Raw genomic sequence first — 16,243 nt, 5'->3', positions numbered from 1 at the left:
ATCATGGTTCATTGTGGATTATTAACTGCAATGTCAAAATAGAGACTATAAGTATTTTTATGTTGTGTTTATTTTTATGAATAATTTTAATGGTTGTGACTATTGGCAGCGAAAATTCATCTTTCTGTTTACACCAGCTCCCTTTGGAATCCCTCTTTTTGTATGTATATATATATATATATATATATATATATATATACAAATCCAAACGTGGGAAAAAAGCACTCCAGAGGCTCAATCAATGGAAAAAGATATATTGAATGTGACGTTTCGGGGATAACCCCTTCCTCAAGACATAACCAACAAGTGTAAAACATGAACTTACCCATTAAAGTACCTCTGAGCCAGCAGCGTCATCTCCCGCGTCTCCCGCCGCCTCTCCCGTCTCCGGCCGCCACTGTGCTGCACTTCCGGGTCGTAGCTCTGCCTGGTGGTCATGGCAACCTAGGCCGCTTGCGTTCCACCACGGGAGGCTCATACTGCAGTCCGGACTCAAGAGCGCTGCTAGAGGCCAGAGGCTGACATGACAGCATGGCTCAAAACATAAATCTATAACAGAAAAAAATAATAAATAAAATAAATGGCAGTGATGCATCAATTACAGATATACATGAATCATTCATAAGCCATATACATTATTGAAAAAAGTAATCACAAAACTGTACCACCTAAGTAAGACCCTGCTCTATGCATAGCTATAGGATCACTACATAAGACTATTCCAGTTAATTTTATAGTTAAGCCCCATCGGGGACATAGTATTAAGTCTAAAGATCCATCTTGATTCGGCTAAAAGCAGGGCTTTCTGACGATCACCGCCCCTTATAGATAAGGGAATGTGGTCAATCATAAAGTACCTTAACATGGAAAGAGTGTGGCCCTTAGATTTAAAGTGGCGTGCCACGGGCTGATCCAAATTCCTGCCGGCTAAACTAATGGCAGACCGGTGCAGGGCCATCCTATCCCTGAATGGCCTCGAAGTTTGTCCAACGTAATAGAGCCCACATGGGCAACAAATCACGTAGACAACAAATTCTGTTCTGCAGGTGAGGACATGCCTAATATCAAATGACTTGTCGCAATGTGGGTGAGAGAATTTCTTGCATTGCTGCATGTACTTACAAGTAGTACAATTAAAACAACTATAACATCCAGGAGGCTTATAGTATACATTTGGTGAAATCACTTTGCCCATCCCAGAAATGTCTGATTTAACCAGCCTATCGCGGAGATTACGTCCCCTTTTAAATGCCGCCATGGGTCTAGTTTCCCTAAAACAAGGCAATTCACTATCCGTTTTGATAATTGGCCATAAAGCTTGAGTGAAAAAAAGAAAAAATTACCAGCGCTGGCTGATCATGTAGATAATGAACACAATCCAATAACCAAAGGGCTTAAATATAAAAAATATCACATTTATTTTACACATGTAAATGAATGATTAAACAATAAAATAAAACCATTAAAATAAAAATATGAATAAAATTGTATATCAGTTTTCCATAAAAAATGCCACAAGGTGCCTGAATTATTGTTAGAAAGTCCACGTTAGGCAGTTTATTGACACTCATAGGGACCTTGATCACTGGAGATGTCCATCACTAATCGGTTATTTGTGCATAAACCGAAAAAATTGCAGATGTGAGGTAGTTACCAGTGATCCTTGGAGCAGATAGAGTTCACCTGTATTTAGGTAGTAGCTCAACGCGTTTCGCTGGTTTTAAATGATCCAGCTTCCTCACTTGCTCCTGAGGAAGCTGGATCATTTAAAACCAGCGAAACGCGTTGAGCTACTACCTTATCCTGATATTCATCAGTACCACTGGCTTTCCTGACACTCGGCATTACCACAACTGGGACAGTCTCTAGCAGCATCCACCATTCTGGACACATTCCTCCACGCTAAAGAGGACAACCTATCCAGCTAAATACAGGTGGACTCTATCTGCTCCAAGGATCACTGGTAACTACCTCACATCTGCAATTTTTTCGGTTTATGCACAAATAACCGATTAGTGATGGACATCTCCAGTGATCAAGGTACCTATGAGTGTCAATAAACTGCCTAACGTGGACTTTCTAACAATAATTCAGGCACCTTGTGGCATTTTTTATGGAAAACTGATATACAATTTTATTCATATTTTTATTTTAATGGTTTTATTTTATTGTTTAATCATTCATTTACATGTGTAAAATAAATGTGATATTTTTTATATTTAAGCCCTTTGGTTATTGGATTGTGTTCATTATCTACATGATCAGCCAGCGCTGGTAATTTTTTCTTTCTAGTTGTTTATACCTTGGGGACTTACCATCCCCTTACCAGCTGCTATTGATAGCGCACCCAATTGTTCTTCTTTTTATATTTCATAAAGCTTGAGTGGCTTGTTTAATAATTGGGCTTGCTGTGGTGAAATTACTGACCCAAGGGATAAACTTATCTTGGTCTCTTAATTTCGGTTGTAATAATTGCGACCTGGACATTTCCAGTACCGATATTTTTTGTTGGTTCAAAATCTTAGGGTCATATCCACGCGAGATGAACTTCACGATAAGGTCGTCCAACCTATCTGATAACACAGTGTGATCACTAACTATTCTAGCTATTCTCATCATCTGAGACCGTGGTAGACCACGTTTCAGGGCTGGTGGGTGGTGACTGTCAGCTCTAAGAAAAGTATTACGATCAACATCTTTATAAAAGATGTCAGTATTGATGACACCTTCTGAAATCATGACCTTAACATCTAGGAAATGCATCACCTCTGAGCTACATGAATAGGTGTACTTAATGGATGAATTCTGCTGGTTCACCTTATTCACCTTATTCATGAGGTCATCCACATGGTCATTTGTTTTATGTCAATATTGGATATCATGGTTCATTGTGGATTATTAACTGCAATGTCAAAATAGAGACTATAAGTATTTTTATGTTGTGTTTGTTTTTATGAATAATTTTAATGGTTGTGACTATTGGCAGCGAAAGTTCATCTTTCTGTTTACACCAGCTCCCTTTGGAATCCCTCTTTTTGTATGTATATATATATATATATATATATATATACATACAAACAGAGAACCCAGCACTCACCAAAGTAAACTCACTTATCCTCAACAATTCAATAAATAAATGATGGGGGTTTAGTTGGTGGATTGGCCAATGCACGGAAGCCTGTATACCGATTCAAGGTACCCCACCTATATACAGGTCCTACACTATCACAGAGTCTTAAAACCTGACTACCACACTGATGCAGCAGTGTGGTAGTCAGGTTTTAAGACTCTGTGATAGTGTAGGACCTGTATGAAGGTGGGGTACCTTGAATCGGTATACAGGCTTCCGTGCATTGGCCAATCCACCAACTAAACCCCCATCATTTATTTATTGAATTGTTGAGGATAAGTGAGTTTACTTTGGTGAGTGCTGGGTTCTCTGTTTGTATTTATTAGAGCGATGTGGTCATGGGCTACATGCACCCCGCCCTGTGAGTGGTAAGTACAGCTGTGTACCCCGCTTCTGTGGTGGAGAGTGCAGTGTTACATGCACCCCACCCTGTGAGTGGTAAGTGCATAGCTGTGCCCCGCTTCTGGTGCGGTGAGTGCTGTGGTTTTTACTCTGTGTGTATATGAAGGGGTTAATCTATGGTTAGCTCTTATTAACCGTGGCCACTAGCTTTCTCATGCACCCCTGTGTGGACTTTATTATCCTGAACCTGTCTCAGCTGTTTTTTAGTAATCATCTTTGAGCCAGTGCAATAGGTGACTAGTGTGCCTTTAAAAGCCATAAAGTCTGTGGCAGGTACACATTACATCTAGCAGGCAGATGATGCAGCAGTGTGGTAGTCAGGTTTTAAGACTCTGTGATAGTGTAGGACCTGTATGAAGGTGGGGTACCTTGAATCGGTATACAGGCTTCCGTGCATTGGCCAATCCACCAACTAAACCCCCATCATTTATTTATTGAATTGTTGAGGATAAGTGAGTTTACTTTGGTGAGTGCTGGGTTCTCTGTTTGTATTTATTAGAGCGATGTGGTCATGGGCTACATGCACCCCGCCCTGTGAGTGGTAAGTACAGCTGTGTACCCCGCTTCTGTGGTGGAGAGTGCAGTGTTACATGCACCCCACCCTGTGAGTGGTAAGTGCATAGCTGTGCCCCGCTTCTGGTGCGGTGAGTGCTGTGGTTTTTACTCTGTGTGTGTATATATATATATATATATACACATATATTTATATATGGGTTGGGGCTGGGAGACCGGTGCTCAGGATCCCAGCATTCAGCATACAGTCCCTGGGATCCCGGCAGCAAAATACAGTATATATATATATATATATATATATATATATATAAAACAAACAGGTGTGATGTTGTACATGATGCTTTATTAAAACCCTGTTGGCGACAGAATTCGTCTGGTGAGTGCACTCTATACAGGATCTATATATATATATATATATATATATATATATATATATATATATGCAAAAGATGAATACTGCACCACTTGGGACACTAACAAGCAACAGATAAATGTGTAACAACACTCCCAAAAACACAGGGCGTCTGCTGACCCCCAAATAAGCAGGGATGGTGATTCCCTGAAAAAGTAAAGTTAGCAAAAAAGAGGGATGGGGGGGGGGGGGGGGGTATAGCGACCACCGGTGTCTAGAATAAATTGACATGACAGTATATAAATAATGAATAAAATGTATTAACAAAGGGTCTAAAAATAATTGATGTACAAATCTCTTTAAAAGAATGGGACAAAAAAAACATACACAATCATAAATATATATAGGTAAAGTGCAAAATATTTGTAAGAGGATTTAGCTTATCTGAATATGAGGTCACTGTCAGGTTGACCAACGCGTTTCGTCACACAGACTTCGTCAAGGGGTAAAGGCAAAGTGGGACTGGGCTTCTATTTATGCTAGTACTGAGCCATACTCAATTATGACATCACATCCTGTCTTACAATTAAGCTACTGATTGCTGACGATTACCACTATGCTTATTCATGCGCCCGCTGTCTTTTCTGGGGTGGATAGTCATAAAGGCCGGACTTCAGCAGTGGTACATCACGCATTGCAGTGGCCATTTTCTCAGGGTTTCTCCTACTGTTTTTCACTGTGGTGGCCATTTTGGTGGAGACCAGGATACGGGCCACTTTTCCCTTTCTCCACAGCGGTTACCATAGGAACAAACAGAATACATATAAGTAATAGAAAGACATGTAATATTCTATTACGAGGAGTGTGTATTTAGCACATTTCAAAAAAGGATAGGAACTATCAGTGGTTTTATCTAATATTACTGGTGTATTAAAGTGAGCATATTAGCACTGTGCTTATATTATATTATAGTTATATAGGTGATGTGCGGAGTTAAAGATTATCACTACCAGTGATTCCTATAGTGATTAGACATATTTGTATATATTAATTAAGCACTACATTATATTTGGATGTGAATAATATTAACTTACATTATTAATGATAATTATTTCATAAGTGATACTTAGTGACTCTATTGACCCACTTGATGCAGACATTCGGAATTCTCAGACTTGATTACAGTACCTGATTTTCCCAGGTGGTCTCCCTTTCTGGTACTGATCAGTTCCAACACTGCTTCGCTTCCAAGATCGGGCGAGATTGGGCATTTCCAGTGTGGTTTGACTGTAGTAATTTCTTACTGTGCATCTGTCAATAGATTAATAAATTATAATAATAATAGTAAAAATAAGTGAATGTTACAGTGCAGAGTGAGAAATATGGAGTGATCTACTTAAAAATGGGGGGGAGTGGAGGGAATTGATGGGACAATGAGATGTGGGAAAGGAAGAGGGAGGGAGGTTATGAGAGTATGTTGGGATATATTCTCCAGCAGTGTTGTTGTTTCACAGGAAAGGGGCAATTTCATAGTCCTCGTTGAACCCCATTGGGTGTAGAGTCCGTAATTGAAAAATCCAAAACATTTCACGGCGTGAAAGTTTGTTGGGTAGGTCACCACCTCTCTCTCCCAACTTAACCAATTTGATTAATTTAAAAGTCAGTGCATCAGGATTGGAGTTGTGTACTATATTAAAATGTTTGGACACTGCATGATTTTCCACCTTGTTCTTGATATTACGGACATGTTCTTGTATCCTCATCTTAAGGGGTCTTTTTGTTTTCCAGACATATTGTTTCCCACAGTCACATTCCAATATATAAATAACAGATTGAATGTTACAGTTTATGAAGTCTTTTATTTTAAACTCCTTCTTTTTCTCTGCATCTGTGAATGTTTTCCTAACCGGGTGTTGATATCTACAGATGTTGCATCGGCCGCATTTATAAGATCCTGTGCATTTTGGCAATAGTTGACCCTCATCAAGTTCAGTACTTTTAGTACTGAAGTGGTGTCTTTTAAATAGGATGGTAGTTCTTTTGCATAGACTTTCAAGAAAACATTGGCATACTGTTATAAATTCGAGGTGAGAAAATCGATGCCCGCCACAATAGGTCTTCCAGGCGGGTTAGTCAGATTTTTATGGATTTTGGGCAAGAAATAAAAGATGGGGTAGTGGGGTCTGATTTCATTAAACACTGGTATCCTCCCTTGGTAATGATGTCTGTATGCAAACCGTGCAATAGAAGTGTTCTCAGCTCTCCAACAAATGTGTCCTTTGGGTCGCCTGATAATTTAATATACGAGGCATCATCTCCCAGCAGTCTTAGAGCTTCATTCGTGTATCTGTCACGGTCCATGATTACCAGCCCCCCCTCCTTTGTCAGCTAGTTTTATAACAATGCCCCTGTTCTTCTGTAATTTCTTTAAGGCGTCACTTTCTCGTTTAGTGATGTTTTTCCCCTTAATCTTCTCCATGTCGGTTTCACAAAGATCTTTTTTCACCAATTCATAAAAGATACTGAGGTTACTCCCTTTAGATTCTAGTGGATAGTACTTGGAGGTCGGTTTTAGACCCGATTTAGATTGATTTTCATAATTGCTAATAAAAGACATTGTTTAAGAAAAGACGATGCCATTAAGTGTTAACTTCCTTACAAATTTATTTAAATCAATAAAAGTCTCAAATTTGTTAAGACCCCCTGTGGGTGCACATGTAAGGCCCTTATTGAGTATGGATATTTTTGGTTGTGTCAAAATGTGTTGTGATAAGTTGAAAATTCCTTTCTCTTTTGTGTCCATCACAGTATACTGTATATTTGTATGTAAATAAAACAGAATGTCATGTTTTTACCAACTAACATCTGTCACTTTTCCTGTCTAGGTTACATATGCAAAATGGGCATGACTAAACTGTCTGTAAAAGATTATATGAGGTAAGTTATTTTCTGTCCACACACTATTAGGGTCAGACTGGCCAGGCGGGGCCAAACCTGCCAACACTGTTAGTCCGCCTACAAGCTCTACTTTATGACTCAAGTATAAACTTGGACTAATGGTTAGGATTATTACTTGGTCACAGCAATGAGGTCATGGGTTCGATTTCCACCATGGCCCTAACTATGTGGAGTTTGTATATTCTCCCCATGCTTGCGTGGGTTTGCTCCGCGTGCAACAAGGTAGACACACCAGGTGGGGTAAAACAAATGATTGAGGATCTAGGTAGACTAGAGGAATGGTCAAGAGTCTGGCAATTGCAGTTTAATGCCAAAAAATGCAAAATCATGCACTTGGGTCTCAAAAATCCTAAAGCTAAATACAGTATTAATGGCACTATACTGGAAACTACTGAGGAGGAAAGGGATCTAGGAGTCACTATTTCAGATGACTTAAAGGCAGGTAAGCAATGTAACAAGGCAATGAGGAAGGCTAGTCAGATGCTTGGCTGCATTGGGAGAGGAATCAGCAGCAGAAAGAAAGAAGTAATAATGCCACTGTATAGGTCATTGGTACGGCCTCATCTAGAATACTGTATTCAGTTCTGGAGGCCATATCTTCAAAAGGATATTAATACATTAGAAACTGTACAAAGGAGGGCAACTAAAATGGTGCATGGCCTACATCACAAAACATACCCAGAAAGACTAAGAAATCTCAATATGTATAGTTTGGAGCAGAGAAGGGAAAGGGGGGGACATGATAGAAACTTTCAAATATATCAAGGGTTTTAACAAAGTCCAGGAGGGAAACATTCTCCAAATGAAGAGAAGCAATAGGACACGAGGACATGCACTGAGACTGGAGGGGGGGAGGTTCAGGGGAAATTTGCGGAAAAATTATTTCACAGAAAGGGTAGTGGACAAGTGGAATAGCCTCCCATCAGAAGTGGTAGAGGCTAAGACAGTAGAGCAATTTAAACATGCATGGGATAGACATAAGGATATCCTTACAAAGAAATAAGGATCAAATAAGGTTAGAGATAAAAATAATATAAAAAAAAAAAAAAAAAAGGGGGCAGACTAGATGGGCCAAGTGGTTCTTATCTGCCGACAAATTCTATGTTACTCTGGTTTCCTCCCACAGTCCAAAAAATAAGATTTTACTCACCGGTAAATCTATTTCTCGTAGTCCGTAGTGGATGCTGGGAACTCCGTAAGGACCATGGGGAATAGACGGGCTCCGCAGGAGACTGGGCACTCTAAAAGAAAGATTAGGTACTATCTGGTGTGCACTGGCTCCTCCCACTATGACCCTCCTCCAGACCTCAGTTAGGATACTGTGCCCGGAAGAGCTGACACAATAAGGAAGGATTTTGAATCCCGGGTAAGACTCATACCAGCCACACCAATCACACCGTATAACTCGTGATACTACACCCAGTTAACAGTATGAAATATAACTGAGCCTCTCAACAGATGGCTCAACAATAACCCTTAGTTAGGCAATAACTACATACAAGTATTGCAGACAATCCACACTTGGGATGGGCGCCCAGCATCCACTACGGACTACGAGAAATAGATTTACCGGTGAGTAAAATCTTATTTTCTCTGACGTCCTAGTGGATGCTGGGAACTCCGTAAGGACAATGGGGATTATACCAAAGCTCCCAAACGGGCGGGAGAGTGCGGATGACTCTGCAGCACCGAATGAGAGAACTCAAGGTCCTCCTCAGCCAGGGTATCAATTTTGTAGAATTTAGCAAACGTGTTTGCCCCTGACCAAGTTGCAGCTCGGCAAAATTGTAAAGCCGAGACCCCTCGGGCAGCCGCCCAAGATGAGCCCACTTTCCTCGTGGAATGGGCTTTTACTGATTTAGGATGCGGCAATCCAGCCGCAGAATGCTCCAGCTGAATTGTGCTACAAATTCAGCGAGCAATAGTCTGCTTAGAAGCAGGAGCACCTATTTTGTTGGGTGCCTACAGGATAAAAAGCGAGTCAGTTTTCCTGACTCCAGCCGTCCTGGAAATATAAATTTTTAAGGCCCTGACTACGTCCAGTAACTTGGAATCTTCCAAGTCCCTAGTAGCCGCAGGCACTACAATAGGTTGGTTCAAGTGAAAAGCTGATACCACCTTAGGGAGAAACTGGGGACGAGTCCTCAATTCTGCCCTATCCATATGGAAAATCAGATAAGGGCTTTTACATGACAAAGCCGCCAATTCTGACACACGCCTGGCCGAAGCCAAGGCCAATAACATGACCACTTTCCACGTGAGATATTTCAAATCCACAGTTTTAAGTGGCTCAAACCAATGTGATTTTAAGAAACTCAACACCACGTTGAGATCCCAAGGTGCCACAGGAGGCACAAAAGGGGGCTGAATATGTAGCACTCCCTTTACAAATGTCTGACCGCCAGGCAGTGAAGCCAGTTCTTTCTGGAAGAAAATCGACAGAGCCGAAATCTGGACCTTAATGGAACCCAATTTTAGGCCCATAGTCACCCCTGACTGTAGGAAGTGCAGAAAACGACCCAGCTGAAATTCCTCTGTTGGGGCCTTCCTGGCCTCACACCACGCAACATATTTTCGCCAAATACGGTGATAATGGTTTGCGGTTACTTCTTTCCTGGCTTTTATCAGCGTAGGAATGACTTCTTCCGGAATGCCCTTTTCCTTTAGGATCCGGAATTCAACCGCCATGCCGTCAAACGCAGCCACGGTAAGTCTTGGAACAGACAGGGCCCCTGTTGTTGCAGATCCTGTCTGAGCGGTAGAGGCCATGGGTCCTCTGATATCATTTCTTGAAGTTCTGGGTACCAAGCTCTTCTTGGCCCATCCGGGACCACGAGTATCGTTCTTACTCCTCGTTTTCTTATTATTCTCAGTACCTTTGGTATGAGAGGCAGAGGAGGGAATACATAAACCGACTGGTACACCCACGGTGTCACTAGAGCGTCCACAGCTATTGCCTGAGGGTCCCTTGACCTGGCGCAATATCTAGTTTTTTGTTTAGGCGGGACGCCATCATGTCCACCTGTGGCCTTTCCCAACAGGTTGCCAACAGTTGGAAGACTTCTGGATGAAGTCCCCACTCTCCCGGGTGTAGGTCGTGTCTGCTGAGGAAGTCTGCTTCCCAGTTGTCCACTCCCGGAATGAACACTGCTGACAGTGCTAAGACGTGATTTTCAGCCCATCGGAGAATCCTTGTGGCTTCTGCCATCGCCATCTTGCTTCTTGTGCCGCCCTGTTGGTTTACATGGGCGACTGCCGTGATGTTGTCTGATTGGATCAGTACCGGCTGGTTTTGAAGCAGAGGCCTTGCCAGACTTAGGGCATTGTAAATGGCCCTCAGTTCCAGAATATTTATGTGTAGGGACGACTCCTGACTTGACCAAAGTCCTTGGAAATTTCTTCCCTGTGTGACTGCCCCCCAGCCTCGAAGGCTGGCATCCGTGGTTACCAGGACCCAGTCCTGTATGCCGAATCTGCGGCCCTCTTGAAGATGAGCACTCTGCAGCCACCACAGTAGAGATACCCTGGTCCTTGGAGACAGGGTTATCAGCCGATGCATCTGAAGATGCGATCCCGACCACTTGTCCAAGAGGTCCCACTGAAAGGTTCTTGCATGGAACCTGCCGAATGGAATTTTGCTTCGTAAGAAGCTACCATTTTTCCCAGGACTCGTGTGCAGTGATGCACCGATACCTGTTTTGGTTTCAGGAGGTCTCTGACTAGAGATGACAGCTCCTTGGCTTTCTCCTGCGGGAGAAAAACTTTTTTCTGTTCTGTGTCCAGAACCATCCCCAGGAACAGTAGGCGTGTGGTAGGAACCAGTTGTGAGTTTGGAATGTATAGAATCCATCCGTGCTGTTGTAGCACTTCCCGAGATAGTGCTACTCCGACCAACAACTGCTCCTTGGACCTCGCCTTTATAAGGAGATCGTCCAAGTACGGGATAATTAAAACTCCCTTTTTTCGAAGGAGTATCATCATTTCGGCCATTACCTTGGTAAAGACCCTCGGTGCCGTGGACAGTCCAAACAGCAGTGTTTGGAATTGGTAATGGCAATCCTGTACCACAAATCTGGTACTCCTGGTGAGGATAGTAAATGGGGACATGTAGGTAAGCATCCTTGATGTCCAGGGATACCATGTAATCCCCCTCCTCCAGGCTTGCAATAACCGCCCTGAGCGATTCCATCTTGAACTTGAATTTTTTTATGTATGTGTTCAAGGATTTCAAATTTAAAATGGGTCTCACCGAACCGTCCGGTTTCGGTACCACAAACAGTGTGGAATAGTAACCCCGTCCTTGTTGAAGTAGGGGCACCTTGACTATCACCTGCTGGGAATACAGCTTGTGAATTGCCTCTAGCACAGCCTCCCTGCCTGAGGGAGTTGTCGGCAAGGCAGATTTGAGGAAACGGCGGGGGGGAGACGCCTCGAATTCCAGCTTGTACCCCTGAGATACTACTTGAAGGATCCAGGGATCCACCTGTGAGCGAGCCCACTGATCGCTGAAATTTTTGAGGCGGCCCGCCACCGTACCTGGCTACGCCTGTGGAGCCCCCGCGTCATGCGGTGGACTCAGAGGAAGCGGGGGAAGAATTTTGATTCTGGGAACTGGCTGACTGGTGCAGCTTTTTCCCTCTTCCCTCGTCTCTGTGCAGAAAGGAAGCGCCTTTGACCCGCTTGCTTTTCTGAAGCCGAAAGGACTGTACCTGATAATACAGTGCTTTCTTAGGCTGTGAGGAAACCTGAGGTAAAAAAATTTCTTCCCAGCTGTTGCTGTGGATACGAGGTCCCAGAGACCATCCCCAAACAATTCCTCACCCTTATAAGGCTCTATGTGCCTTTTAAAGTCAGCATCACCTGTCCAGTGTCGGGTCTCTAATACCCTCCTGACAGAATGGACATTGCATTAATTCTGGATGCCAGCCGGCAAAAATATCCCTCTGTGCATCCCTCATATATAAGACGACGTCTTATGTTCGCAAAATAGTATCCCTGTTTGACAGGGTTACAGACCACGCTGCAGCAGCACTATCTGCAGGTCTCAGTCTAGTACCTGAGTGTGTAAATACAGACTTCAGGATAGCCTCCTGCTTTTTATCAGCAGGTACCTTCAAAGTGGCCGTATCCTAAGACGGCAGTGCCACCTTTTTTGACAAACGTGTGAGCGCCTTATCCACCCTAGGGGATATCTCCCAGCGTAACTTATCCTCTGGCGGGAAAGGGTACGCCATCAGTAACTTTTTAGAAATTACCAGTTTCTTATCGGGGGAACCCACGCTTTTTCACACTTCATTCACTCATTTGATGGGGGAACAAAACACTGCCTGCTTTTTCTCCCCAAACATAAAACCCTTTTTTAGTGGTACTTGGGTTAATGTCAGAAATGTGTAACACTTTTTTTATTGCCGGGATCATGTAACGGATGTTCCTAGTGGATTGTGTATATGTCTCAACCTCGTCGACACTGGAGTCAGACTCCGTGTCGACATCTGTGTCTGCCATCTGAGGGAGTGGGCGTTTTTGAGCCCCTGATGGCCTTTGAGACGCCTGGGCAGGCGCGGGCTGAGAAGCCGGCTGTCCCATAGCTGTTACGTCATCCAGCCTTTTATGTAAGGAGTTGACACTGTCGGTTTATACCTTCCACCTATCCATCCACTCTGGTGTCGACCCCACAGGGGGCGACATCACATTTATCGGCATCTGCTCTGCCATCACATAAGCCTCCTCATCAAACGTGTCGACACAGCCGTACCGACACACCGCACACACACACAGGGAATGCTCTGACTGAGGACAGGACCCCACACAGCCCTTTGGGGAGACAGAGAGAGAGTATGCCAGCACACACCAGAGCGCTATATAATTTTGGGATTAACACTATATTGAGTGAATTTTTCCCAATACAGGTTGAGTATCCCATATCCAAATATTCCGAAATACGGAATATTCCGAAATACGGACTTTTTTGAGTGAGAGTGAGATAGTGAAACCTTTGTTTTTTGATGGCTCAATGTACACAAACTTTGTTTAATACACAAAGGTATTAAAAATATTGTATTAAATGACCCCCAGGCTGTGTGTATAAGGTGTATATGAAACATAAATGAATTGTGTGAATGTAGACACACTTTGTTTAATGCCCAAAGTTATAAAAAATATTGGCTAAAATGACCTTCAGGCTGTGTGTATAAGGTGTATATGAAACATAAATGCATTCTGTGCTTAGATTTAGGTCCCATCACCATGATATCTCATTATGGTATGCAATTATTCCAAAATACGGAAAAATCCCATATCCAAAATACCTCTGGTCCCAAGCATTTTGGATAAGGGATACTCAACCTGTAGCTGCTTGTATATACAATATTGCGCCTACATTTTGTGCCCCCCCTCTCTTTTTAACCCTTTGAGCCTGAAAACTACAGGGGAGAGCCTGGGGAGCTGTCTTCCAGCTGCACTGTGAAGAGAAAATGGCGCCAGTGTGCTGAGGGAGAAGCCCCGCCCCTTTTTCAACTGACTTTCTCCCGCTTTTTCTGGAATACTGGCAGGGGTAATTTTACATCTATATAGCCTCTAGGACTATATATGATGTAGATTTGCCAGCCAAGGTGTCATATATTGCCCTCAGGGCGCCCCCCCCAGCACCCTGCACCCTCAGTGACCGGAATGTGAAGTGTGCATGAGGAGCAATGGCGCACAGCTGCAGTGCTGTGCGCTACCTTGGTGAAGACCGAAGTCTTCTGCCGCCGATTTTCCGGACCTCTTCTTGCTTCTGGCTCTGTAAGGGGGGCGGCGGCGCGGCTCCGGGAACGAACACCAAGGCCAGTCCCATGCGGTCGATCCCTCTGGAGCTAATGGTGTCCAGTAGCCTAAGAAGCCCAAGCTAGCTGCAAGCAGGTAGGTTCGCTTCTTCTCCCCTTAGTCCCTCGGTGCAGTGAGCCTGTTGCCAGCAGGTCTCACTGTAAAATAAAAAACCTAAAATAAACTTTCTTTCTAGGAGCTCAGGAGAGCCCCTAGTGTGCATCCAGCTCGGCCGGGCACAGAAATCTAACTGAGGTCTGGAGGAGGGTCATAGTGGGAGGAGCCAGTGCACACCAGATAGTACCTAATCTTTCTTTTAGAGTGCCCAGTCTCCTGCGGAGCCCGTCTATTCCCCATGGTCCTTACGGAGTTCCCAGCATCCACTAGGACGTCAGAGAAATATACTGGTTGGGTAATTGGCTCCCAACAAAAATAAACCCTAACGTGAATGTCTGTGCATGTACATGTGGTAGGGAATATAGATTGTAAACTCCCCTTGGGCAGGGACTGATGTGAATAGCCAAATATTCTCTGTAAAGCGCTGTGGAATATGTGTGCGCTATATAAGTAACTGATAGATAAATAAATAAATAAATAATTATAATAATAATAAACACCCAGTGCCTGGTCACGCCACTTTAGTGAACCCTGCAGTTGCATTTCTCTGGTAACTCCATACCATTTCTAGCAATACCATATGTTCCTATACCATCACACAAAACTATAAATGGTGTGCATTTGAGATATTTTACTACTTATAATTTCATGAGTTCAGGGAACTTAAAGATTATTTTAACAAGTTTACAAACAGAAAAACTTTTGTCATCATCACTAACAATAATATATTGCAAATCTGTGTGTATCTACAGTAGCAAATAAAAGCAAGGGGATTTTGTTCATATATGGATAAAAACATTTACGCTTGCAGCCTGTCATCAAGGGACCCACCTCTCAATCACAGAAGGTAACATCTATTCAGGGCTAGCTTGTGAACCATACCCAACTAGTCCTTTTATAGCCTTGATTGGAAACAGCCATGCAGTGACGTGCAGTCAGGCAGAACCTCTCCTGTCATACTCCAGGGCTTTGACTTTTAAATTATTAGAATCATACAAAGAAGATATTTATAACTTACAGAACTGTCCAAAAAATGTAGGCAAAGTAAGAATGCTTTCAAAAATATAAGTGTTAATAGTTTCTTGTTATCAATTAACAAAATGCAAAGCAAATGAACTGAAGAGAAATCTAAATCAAATCAATATTTGGTGTGACCACCTCATGCCTTCAAACAGTGTCGGACTGGGGCATGAAGGGCCCACCGGGGGAATGCGTTGATAGGAGCCTATACTTAGGGGTGTGGTCAGCCTACAAAGGGGGTGTGGCCAGCCCCCCACAGAGGCTTGAAATACACAGTAGACTTGTGCAGTGTAATGCAACATATCTACCATGTATATGTGAGCGGCTAACAAGGATGTACCGCCTGCTGCTGTGCAGGTGTCGTCACTCCACCCACCTGTGCAACGCCGCCACAGACGATATCCAGACGCGTCAGAGACTTCACTCTCGAGACCACTCCTCGGGGCGGACACCACCTCACCGCGGACGACGGGGGTCTGGAAAGAGAGGAATATGTCGGTTGAGACGTACGCCCGACCTCCGCCTAGAGTACGGGACACGTCAGGGGTAGCCGCGACCTTCACCGGCTGGGCGGAAGGTCATCACTGGCCAATAGGCCTCAGCTACCCAATTCTCACACACTCGCACTCTCGCACGTTGTGTGGTGAGAGGGGGTCCTCGCGTCCGCGAGCAAACCCTCCGGACCGGTATACAGGGGGGATGACAGACAGACAGACACAGGGTGATACTCACTTCCAACTTGCGGGTCACCTTGATTGTCGCACCTCTCCGCTCCTGTTGGGACAAGAAGAACAACCTCCCTACCTGCAGGCTACTCTACGGCTAACAACAATACAGCCAACTACGCCTGCCTAACAAACTAACTTAAACAACTGGAGGCTACTGGTTCTACCCCAATCAAACGGAGACTGGACCAATTAACATGTTCACTACCCGGCAAGTCAGTG

The 16,243-nt window shown here is 43.6% G+C and overlaps 1 protein-coding gene and 1 pseudogene across 2 annotated transcripts in view; one reads left to right on the top strand and one right to left on the bottom strand.

Annotated features, from left to right (window-relative positions):
- The window catches only part of ITPRID1 (ITPR interacting domain containing 1), a 478,387-nt gene that overhangs the window by 177,164 nt on the left and 284,980 nt on the right, over positions 1 to 16,243 (top strand). For both annotated transcript variants that reach the window (XM_063922570.1, XM_063922569.1), the window contains exon 4: positions 7,283 to 7,334. In XM_063922570.1, coding sequence (XP_063778640.1) covers positions 7,283 to 7,334 — 52 coding nt within the window. The remainder of the gene's footprint in view (positions 1 to 7,282; positions 7,335 to 16,243) is intronic.
- Positions 5,574 to 5,692, bottom strand: LOC134929948 (5S ribosomal RNA; annotated as a pseudogene).

The sequence above is a fragment of the Pseudophryne corroboree genome, chromosome 5 (genome assembly GCF_028390025.1).
Source record: "Pseudophryne corroboree isolate aPseCor3 chromosome 5, aPseCor3.hap2, whole genome shotgun sequence".
Taxonomy (NCBI): domain Eukaryota; kingdom Metazoa; phylum Chordata; class Amphibia; order Anura; family Myobatrachidae; genus Pseudophryne; species Pseudophryne corroboree.
Note: the sequence above shows the minus strand (reverse complement) of the source record. Positions and strands in the feature narration are given on the sequence as shown.